At 44.6% G+C, this 10,380-nt stretch overlaps 2 protein-coding genes across 2 annotated transcripts; both read right to left on the minus strand.

Moving 5' to 3' along the window:
• Window positions 1-1,997: 1,997 nt before the first annotated feature.
• Window positions 1,998-6,038, minus strand: LOC143297022 (uncharacterized). Its single transcript, XM_076609166.1, has 2 exons — window positions 5,811-6,038; window positions 1,998-4,353 (listed from the first exon to the last, which is right to left on the minus strand). Exon 2 carries the CDS (start codon window positions 4,082-4,084, stop codon window positions 2,798-2,800), a length of 1,287 nt encoding a protein of 428 aa, XP_076465281.1. The 5' UTR covers window positions 4,085-4,353; window positions 5,811-6,038; the 3' UTR covers window positions 1,998-2,797.
• Window positions 6,039-6,099: 61 nt separating this feature from the next.
• LOC143297159 (uncharacterized) lies at window positions 6,100-10,114 on the minus strand. Its single transcript, XM_076609348.1, has 2 exons — window positions 9,888-10,114; window positions 6,100-8,431 (listed from the first exon to the last, which is right to left on the minus strand). Exon 2 carries the CDS (start codon window positions 8,160-8,162, stop codon window positions 6,876-6,878), a length of 1,287 nt encoding a protein of 428 aa, XP_076465463.1. The 5' UTR covers window positions 8,163-8,431; window positions 9,888-10,114; the 3' UTR covers window positions 6,100-6,875.
• Between the last annotated feature and the right edge of the window lie 266 nt (window positions 10,115-10,380).

The following is a 10,380-nucleotide window of genomic DNA, read 5'->3' on the forward strand; positions in this document are numbered from 1 at the left end:
CTATTGGAGAGTATGGAGGATTACTGCAAAATAGTGTTTTTATGCCCAGAACAAACATTTCCAAATACACAACATCACATAAAAAGCAGTTGTTAAAAGGGGGGTAGAGTAGTGGTGGGGGTAGGGGTTGAGTAGGGGTAGGTGTAGAAGGTGAAGAGGTAGAGTAGGATAACAGGCAGAGGATAGGTGCACAATCCACTCTCTCCTCGTACCACAGCAGGGTCTTTTAGAAAGATGAATTGAGGTGTTTATTTCTCTAACTTAACAGCACACCTGGAACACACACAATATTAAAACCCAGGTTAAATCAATACCAAAACATATGCTAGACATAATCGCACTGATGTAACAGAAACATCATTATGTTGTCTGGACAAGTAAACAATTCCACAGATAACCTTTCTCCATTCTGACACTCAATGTCTAGCCGTACACTCTCTTCTCAAAGAGATCTATGTAAGAATGTAAAACAAGCTTCATATAGCTTACCATCAACAATCAGTGACATATAAGTTAATGTGCACCAAATATATGACTAACAAATACTAACTCCCAGTATTTAACTCCTGTCAAACCACCATAGAATAATAGCTGTCGTACCAAGTATGTGGCAGACAATTACAAACTCCCAGTGTTTAACTCCAGTTAAATCACCATACAGTAATAGCTGTTTCCATTAAGACTGAACAAATCTGTACTTTGTATCTGCAAAGTATCTCATTGGTAAAATGTTTACATGGGAATCATATAGTTACCAAGTAATTTGGTAAATATATAGCAACCTTGTGCGTACCAACATAGGACTGCCTCTCAGTGGTCTCAAATCTTATTGAACACATACAGCTATGTGTTACCCCACTGGCATATAACACATGACTACAGCACATGGTAATCACAACTACCAAGTCACACATGTTCCCCATGTTGCATTATCACCCATGGAAAAGCATGAACATACAATTAGCCTGTAAATTTGTTCACCTTGAATATAACCATCACCACCTAACATACAAAATAAGTATGTCATACCTCAAAATAACTCCAACTATTAGAACCAAAACATTCTACGCAGATGCAACACACATAATCTCTGTGTTTCTTTGTGACTGAATGCTTACATTGTTCCCACAGTATGTCAACAATTGACACACCACTGACATGTTACTGAACATTATCATTTATGTAAGCCAAAATGCACAACATGTAAACCCAACATGATGTCCAAGCATCATACCATAATATCAACCTGTATGAAACAGGAAAGGGGGGGGGGATACCCAAATACCCTAAACCAGTACTCCAATTAGTCATGTATTGACTACATTATGTATTTTAACTACTTTTCCCTCGGTCACTAGTTTCAAATACAATTAAGCCATACACATGCTGGCTATGCTCTCTAACAAGTCATGTATCTGCATCAACACATTCCAGTTACATTAACTGTGAAATACCACATCAGCTAAAAAGGATATCTCAATGCTCTTGCGACACAACATCACAATTCTACAAACTCCAAACTGTTTCCAAAAAACCAGAAAGTAAATTGCCAACAAACCAAATTACCAGTACAAGCATTACTCACAGCCCCCAACATTTCAGGGTTCACTTTATATTCATGTAACAGAACACAATCCCACTGAGCCAGTGTCTTAGTCACAGAATCCAAGTATACCATAAATCAAGTATTCAACTAAGTCCGAAAAATAGATGCTAGTTTGACACTCACAGCCCCCATGGTACTGTCTTGTCCGTCTGGCTCTCCTGGCCTGCTTCAAGGAAGGAAAAGGAAGAAACCCCTCTTGCCTATTCATTTTATCCTCTTCACAAGCTGGCACCGCATGCAAACTATCTTCTGACCCAGAACGTTTCCAATTGGCTGAAGTTAACAGACCAATCCGGGACCAACCATGCTAGACTTGCACATTCAACACTTTTCTCACAGAACCCAGCATTGTCAAGGAGGAGGGGAGGGGAGGGGGGGGGGGTGATGAAAAGAGGAAGGAAAGGAGGAGGAAAGATCGCCCAGCCCTGATTCTGTTCTAAACAGCTCATGATAAACACACCACACCATGTGGTGACCATTGAGGCAGATGCCATCCTGCCAGAGATCGACATGGGGAGGTAAGGAGGGGGGGAGGGGGGGACGGGGTTGAGGGTGATGGGAGTGGAAGGGAAAAGGGCAGGGGGGTGTATAGGAAGAGAATGGTCAGAGGAGATACCATCTTTACTTAGTATTTCTTGATAACTTGCTCCCTCTGTACTTGGCCAAGGGAAGGGGGGAAAGGGAGAGAGGGTATGGGGAGGGGTGTTGGTGGGGATAGATGCCATGAAAGGGGGGTGGGGGGAGAAGAGTAGGGAGGTAGGAAGGAGGGGTCCATCAGTGCGCAGTGTGTCTGAGAAAATCCCATGCTTCCACCATAGGCGCCTGACACACTATAACATCCACCCCTTGCTTTTGAAAGCAATGTCCTCATTGCTGCAGATCGCATACCAATCAATTGCTTCATGCAAATGGTGAGACAAATTCTCCAACGAAAAGTATTAGCAAAACATTAATACATAAGGATCTTACAGGAATCCCTGTCATCATACATTATCTGATGTATGTCACCCTTACATATTGCAAATAAATGCAGAACATTGTCAGCAACAAAAAAGCAGTACCTAAAAACCTTCAAACAAGAAAGGCCAGTATAGAAATTGTAACTTCAACAGACTGAATAACCATAAAACATGAAAAGCAGCATTAAACTTCCAGCTAAAACACCACCCTGTATGCAAAATACCAGATCCACTAGCAGGCTACAGCAGCAAGTCTACTCACTGAAAGGTGGTTCACATTAGTCTTGTACATAGCACTACATTTTGGGAGTATTGACCTTGTCAGTCTCCCATCCCAGTTCCTATCCATTTGAGCCGACATTCTAGCACCTTTTGAGCCACAAGACATGTGAATTTCAGGCTTCAGATGAGACCTGGTGCTAGTCTCACACAAACCAGTGCACACTGATTTGCGTGATGGTCTCGGAGTCTTGACTGCAGCTTGGCAGTCTACGTCATTCTCCCTCTTCCAACATTGACCATGAATCCCTGGATCAGGTGGCATGGGTAGCAGCACCCATTCATCCCGGCATGGATCATCACCATTGCAGTCACCTACTGAATGGCTCTTCATCAGTTTATCTGAAATCCTTTCTTCTACTTTGTGATCCTGCCCCTTGAGACCATTGTGGAAGTCTCTGTGTATTTCATTGTGGGAAACCTTGCTCTTTACTTTGGGGAAATCCTTACCCTTGTGGTTTGGGGAAATCCTATTCCCCACTGCTGACTGGATTTTTCCTTTCCCGACTTTCTTCTTTTTCTTTTTGCCCACAGCCCTGTTCTTAACTAAAACATCATCTCTCTGACCAACTAGACCTGACACTAGCCCCTGCATGGACCTGACTTTTCCCTCTAACAGCAACAGTTTGTCCCCCAGTCGTGCCATCTGTTCCCTGGCCTGTTGCTGTTGTTGGTCCTCTTCCAGCTCTCTCTGCAGCCTCAGGGCTTCATCTCTTGCCTGGATGAAGGTGGTTTGAGGCTCTTGCCTCACTACCTGGCGCAGCTCCCTTTTCAACAAGGCGTTCCGGAGGCCACTGATGAAGTGGTCCCTCAGCATGTCAGCGGTGAGGGCCCCAGTCGTCTTCATCTGGATGGTTCTCTCCATGCTGCGCAGAGCATGAGAGTAGTCCATGATGGACTCCTCCGGCTGCTGTACCCTGCTGAAAAGTATGGACAGTAGTGTGGTGACACGCCGTCCATCACCGAACACCCCCAGCAGAATGCCGGTCACCTTCTCTGGGGTGTTGGTGTCCTCCAGGTCCCGCAGCATCAGCTCCCTGCGTGCGGTTCCCTGCAGATGGCTGTAGATGAAGTATGCAGCCATCTCGTCTCCCATGGGGTATGCGGCCAGGACCCTCTCCGCCTCAGTGACGAAGTCCTCAGCCGACGTCTCGCCTGGCTCACCAGTGAACACTGGCAGTGTGGGTGCCGCACACCACTGCATGGGTGACTGCTGTGCTGTGGTAGTAGACATGGTCATCCTTGGGCTGGGTTGGGCTGCGTTGGGCTGTGTGCTGCTAAAGCTAAGAGACACCTCACCTGCTGATCCTGTCGGCGACGCCAAGTTGTTAAAAGGGGGGTAGAGTAGTGGTGGGGGTAGGGGTTGAGTAGGGGTAGGTGTAGAAGGTGAAGAGGTAGAGTAGGATAACAGGCAGAGGATAGGTGCACAATCCACTCTCTCCTCGTACCACAGCAGGGTCTTTTAGAAAGATGAATTGAGGTGTTTATTTCTCTAACTTAACAGCACACCTGGAACACACACAATATTAAAACCCAGGTTAAATCAATACCAAAACATATGCTAGACATAATCGCACTGATGTAACAGAAACATCATTATGTTGTCTGGACAAGTAAACAATTCCACAGATAACCTTTCTCCATTCTGACACTCAATGTCTAGCCGTACACTCTCTTCTCAAAGAGATCTATGTAAGAATGTAAAACAAGCTTCATATAGCTTACCATCAACAATCAGTGACATATAAGTTAATGTGCACCAAATATATGACTAACAAATACTAACTCCCAGTATTTAACTCCTGTCAAACCACCATAGAATAATAGCTGTCGTACCAAGTATGTGGCAGACAATTACAAACTCCCAGTGTTTAACTCCAGTTAAATCACCATACAGTAATAGCTGTTTCCATTAAGACTGAACAAATCTGTACTTTGTATCTGCAAAGTATCTCATTGGTAAAATGTTTACATGGGAATCATATAGTTACCAAGTAATTTGGTAAATATATAGCAACCTTGTGCGTACCAACATAGGACTGCCTCTCAGTGGTCTCAAATCTTATTGAACACATACAGCTATGTGTTACCCCACTGGCATATAACACATGACTACAGCACATGGTAATCACAACTACCAAGTCACACATGTTCCCCATGTTGCATTATCACCCATGGAAAAGCATGAACATACAATTAGCCTGTAAATTTGTTCACCTTGAATATAACCATCACCACCTAACATACAAAATAAGTATGTCATACCTCAAAATAACTCCAACTATTAGAACCAAAACATTCTACGCAGATGCAACACACATAATCTCTGTGTTTCTTTGTGACTGAATGCTTACATTGTTCCCACAGTATGTCAACAATTGACACACCACTGACATGTTACTGAACATTATCATTTATGTAAGCCAAAATGCACAACATGTAAACCCAACATGATGTCCAAGCATCATACCATAATATCAACCTGTATGAAACAGGAAAGGGGGGGGGGGGATACCCAAATACCCCAAACCAGTACTCCAATTGGTCATGTATTGACTACATTATGTATTTTAACTACTTTTCCCTCAGTCACTAGTTTCAAATACAATTAAGCCATACACATGCTGGCTATGCTCTCTAACAAGTCATGTATCTGCATCAACACATTCCAGTTACATTAACTGTGAAATACCACATCAGCTAAAAAGGATATCTCAATGCTCTTGCGACACAACATCACAATTCTACAAACTCCAAACTGTTTCCAAAAACCAGAAAGTAAATTGCCAACAAACCAAATTACCAGTACAAGCATTACTCACAGCCCCCAACATTTCAGGGTTCACTTTATATTCATGTAACAGAACACAATCCCACTGAGCCAGTGTCTTAGTCACAGAATCCAAGTATACCATAAATCAAGTATTCAACTAAGTCCGAAAAATAGATGCTAGTTTGACACTCACAGCCCCCATGGTACTGTCTTGTCCGTCTGGCTCTCCTGGCCTGCTTCAAGGAAGGAAAAGGAAGAAACCCCTCTTGCCTATTCATTTTATCCTCTTCACAAGCTGGCACCGCATGCAAACTATCTTCTGACCCAGAACGTTTCCAATTGGCTGAAGTTAACAGACCAATCCGGGACCAACCATGCTAGACTTGCACATTCAACACTTTTCTCACAGAACCCAGCATTGTCAAGGAGGAGGGGAGGGGAGGGGGGGGTGATGAAAAGAGGAAGGAAAGGAGGAGGAAAGATCGCCCAGCCCTGATTCTGTTCTAAACAGCTCATGATAAACACACCACACCATGTGGTGACCATTGAGGCAGATGCCATCCTGCCAGAGATCGACATGGGGAGGTAAGGAGGGGGGGAGGGGGGGACGGGGTTGAGGGTGATGGGAGTGGAAGGGAAAAGGGCAGGGGGGTGTATAGGAAGAGAATGGTCAGAGGAGATACCATCTTTACTTAGTATTTCTTGATAACTTGCTCCCTCTGTACTTGGCCAAGGGAAGGGGGGAAAGGGAGAGAGGGTATGGGGAGGGGTGTTGGTGGGGATAGATGCCATGAAAGGGGGGTGGGGGGAGAAGAGTAGGGAGGTAGGAAGGAGGGGTCCATCAGTGCGCAGTGTGTCTGAGAAAATCCCATGCTTCCACCATAGGCGCCTGACACACTATAACATCCACCCCTTGCTTTTGAAAGCAATGTCCTCATTGCTGCAGATCGCATACCAATCAATTGCTTCATGCAAATGGTGAGACAAATTCTCCAACGAAAAGTATTAGCAAAACATTAATACATAAGGATCTTACAGGAATCCCTGTCATCATACATTATCTGATGTATGTCACCCTTACATATTGCAAATAAATGCAGAACATTGTCAGCAACAAAAAAGCAGTACCTAAAAACCTTCAAACAAGAAAGGCCAGTATAGAAATTGTAACTTCAACAGACTGAATAACCATAAAACATGAAAAGCAGCATTAAACTTCCAGCTAAAACACCACCCTGTATGCAAAATACCAGATCCACTAGCAGGCTACAGCAGCAAGTCTACTCACTGAAAGGTGGTTCACATTAGTCTTGTACATAGCACTACATTTTGGGAGTATTGACCTTGTCAGTCTCCCATCCCAGTTCCTATCCATTTGAGCCGACATTCTAGCACCTTTTGAGCCACAAGACATGTGAATTTCAGGCTTCAGATGAGACCTGGTGCTAGTCTCACACAAACCAGTGCACACTGATTTGCGTGATGGTCTCGGAGTCTTGACTGCAGCTTGGCAGTCTACGTCATTCTCCCTCTTCCAACATTGACCATGAATCCCTGGATCAGGTGGCATGGGTAGCAGCACCCATTCATCCCGGCATGGATCATCACCATTGCAGTCACCTACTGAATGGCTCTTCATCAGTTTATCTGAAATCCTTTCTTCTACTTTGTGATCCTGCCCCTTGAGACCATTGTGGAAGTCTCTGTGTATTTCATTGTGGGAAACCTTGCTCTTTACTTTGGGGAAATCCTTACCCTTGTGGTTTGGGGAAATCCTATTCCCCACTGCTGACTGGATTTTTCCTTTCCCGACTTTCTTCTTTTTCTTTTTGCCCACAGCCCTGTTCTTAACTAAAACATCATCTCTCTGACCAACTAGACCTGACACTAGCCCCTGCATGGACCTGACTTTTCCCTCTAACAGCAACAGTTTGTCCCCCAGTCGTGCCATCTGTTCCCTGGCCTGTTGCTGTTGTTGGTCCTCTTCCAGCTCTCTCTGCAGCCTCAGGGCTTCATCTCTTGCCTGGATGAAGGTGGTTTGAGGCTCTTGCCTCACTACCTGGCGCAGCTCCCTTTTCAACAAGGCGTTCCGGAGGCCACTGATGAAGTGGTCCCTCAGCATGTCAGCGGTGAGGGCCCCAGTCGTCTTCATCTGGATGGTTCTCTCCATGCTGCGCAGAGCATGAGAGTAGTCCATGATGGACTCCTCCGGCTGCTGTACCCTGCTGAAAAGTATGGACAGTAGTGTGGTGACACGCCGTCCATCACCGAACACCCCCAGCAGAATGCCGGTCACCTTCTCTGGGGTGTTGGTGTCCTCCAGGTCCCGCAGCATCAGCTCCCTGCGTGCGGTTCCCTGCAGATGGCTGTAGATGAAGTATGCAGCCATCTCGTCTCCCATGGGGTATGCGGCCAGGACCCTCTCCGCCTCAGTGACGAAGTCCTCAGCCGACGTCTCGCCTGGCTCACCAGTGAACACTGGCAGTGTGGGTGCCGCACACCACTGCATGGGTGACTGCTGTGCTGTGGTAGTAGACATGGTCATCCTTGGGCTGGGTTGGGCTGCGTTGGGCTGTGTGCTGCTAAAGCTAAGAGACACCTCACCTGCTGATCCTGTCGGCGACGCCAAGTTGTTAAAAGGGGGGTAGAGTAGTGGTGGGGGTAGGGGTTGAGTAGGGGTAGGTGTAGAAGGTGAAGAGGTAGAGTAGGATAACAGGCAGAGGATAGGTGCACAATCCACTCTCTCCTCGTACCACAGCAGGGTCTTTTAGAAAGATGAATTGAGGTGTTTATTTCTCTAACTTAACAGCACACCTGGAACACACACAATATTAAAACCCAGGTTAAATCAATACCAAAACATATGCTAGACATAATCGCACTGATGTAACAGAAACATCATTATGTTGTCTGGACAAGTAAACAATTCCACAGATAACCTTTCTCCATTCTGACACTCAATGTCTAGCCGTACACTCTCTTCTCAAAGAGATCTATGTAAGAATGTAAAACAAGCTTCATATAGCTTACCATCAACAATCAGTGACATATAAGTTAATGTGCACCAAATATATGACTAACAAATACTAACTCCCAGTATTTAACTCCTGTCAAACCACCATAGAATAATAGCTGTCGTACCAAGTATGTGGCAGACAATTACAAACTCCCAGTGTTTAACTCCAGTTAAATCACCATACAGTAATAGCTGTTTCCATTAAGACTGAACAAATCTGTACTTTGTATCTGCAAAGTATCTCATTGGTAAAATGTTTACATGGGAATCATATAGTTACCAAGTAATTTGGTAAATATATAGCAACCTTGTGCGTACCAACATAGGACTGCCTCTCAGTGGTCTCAAATCTTATTGAACACATACAGCTATGTGTTACCCCACTGGCATATAACACATGACTACAGCACATGGTAATCACAACTACCAAGTCACACATGTTCCCCATGTTGCATTATCACCCATGGAAAAGCATGAACATACAATTAGCCTGTAAATTTGTTCACCTTGAATATAACCATCACCACCTAACATACAAAATAAGTATGTCATACCTCAAAATAACTCCAACTATTAGAACCAAAACATTCTACGCAGATGCAACACACATAATCTCTGTGTTTCTTTGTGACTGAATGCTTACATTGTTCCCACAGTATGTCAACAATTGACACACAACTAACATATTACTAAACATTATCATTTATGAAAGCCAAAATGCACAACATGTAAACCCAACATGATGTCCAAGCATCATACCATAATATCAACCTGTATGAAACAGGAAAGGGGGGGGGGGATACCCAAATACCCCAAACCAGTACTCCAATTGGTCATGTATTGACTACATTATGTATTTTAACTACTTTTCCCTCAGTCACTAGCCTCAAATACAATTAAGCCATACACATGCTGGCTATGCTCTCTAACAAGTCATGTATCTGCATCAACACATTCCAGTTACATTAACTGTGAAATACCACATCAGCTAAAAAGGATATCTCAATGCTCTTGCGACACAACATCACAATTCTACAAACTCCAAACTGTTTCCAAAAACCAGAAAGTAAATTGCCAACAAACCAAATTACCAGTACAAGCATTACTCACAGCCCCCAACATTTCAGGGTTCACTTTATATTCATGTAACAGAACACAATCCCACTGAGCCAGTGTCTTAGTCACAGAATCCAAGTATACCATAAATCAAGTATTCAACTAAGTCCGAAAAATAGATGCTAGTTTGACACTCACAGCCCCCATGGTACTGTCTTGTCCGTCTGGCTCTCCTGGCCTGCTTCAAGGAAGGAAAAGGAAGAAACCCCTCTTGCCTATTCATTTTATCCTCTTCACAAGCTGGCACCGCATGCAAACTATCTTCTGACCCAGAACGTTTCCAATTGGCTGAAGTTAACAGACCAATCCGGGACCAACCATGCTAGACTTGCACATTCAACACTTTTCTCACAGAACCCAGCATTGTCAAGGAGGAGGGGGAGGGGAGGGGGGGGGGGGTGATGAAAAGAGGAAGGAAAGGAGGAGGAAAGATCGCCCAGCCCTGATTCTGTTCTAAACAGCTCATGATAAACACACCACACCATGTGGTGACCATTGAGGCAGATGCCATCCTGCCAGAGATCGACATGGGGAGGTAAGGAGGGGGGGAGGGGGGGGACGGGGTTGAGGGTGATGGGAGTGGAAGGGAAAAGGGCAGGGGGGTGTATAGGAAGAGAATGGTCAGAGGAGA

This window comes from Babylonia areolata, chromosome 22 (assembly GCF_041734735.1).
Source record: "Babylonia areolata isolate BAREFJ2019XMU chromosome 22, ASM4173473v1, whole genome shotgun sequence".
NCBI lineage: Eukaryota > Metazoa > Mollusca > Gastropoda > Neogastropoda > Buccinidae > Babylonia > Babylonia areolata.

Bases quoted from the DNA above. Each gene is read 5' to 3' on its own strand.
- LOC143297022 (XM_076609166.1), bottom strand. From the start codon at position 4,084: ATGACCATGTCTACTACCACAGCACAGCAGTCACCCATGCAGTGGTGT.
- LOC143297159 (XM_076609348.1), bottom strand. From the start codon at position 8,162: ATGACCATGTCTACTACCACAGCACAGCAGTCACCCATGCAGTGGTGT.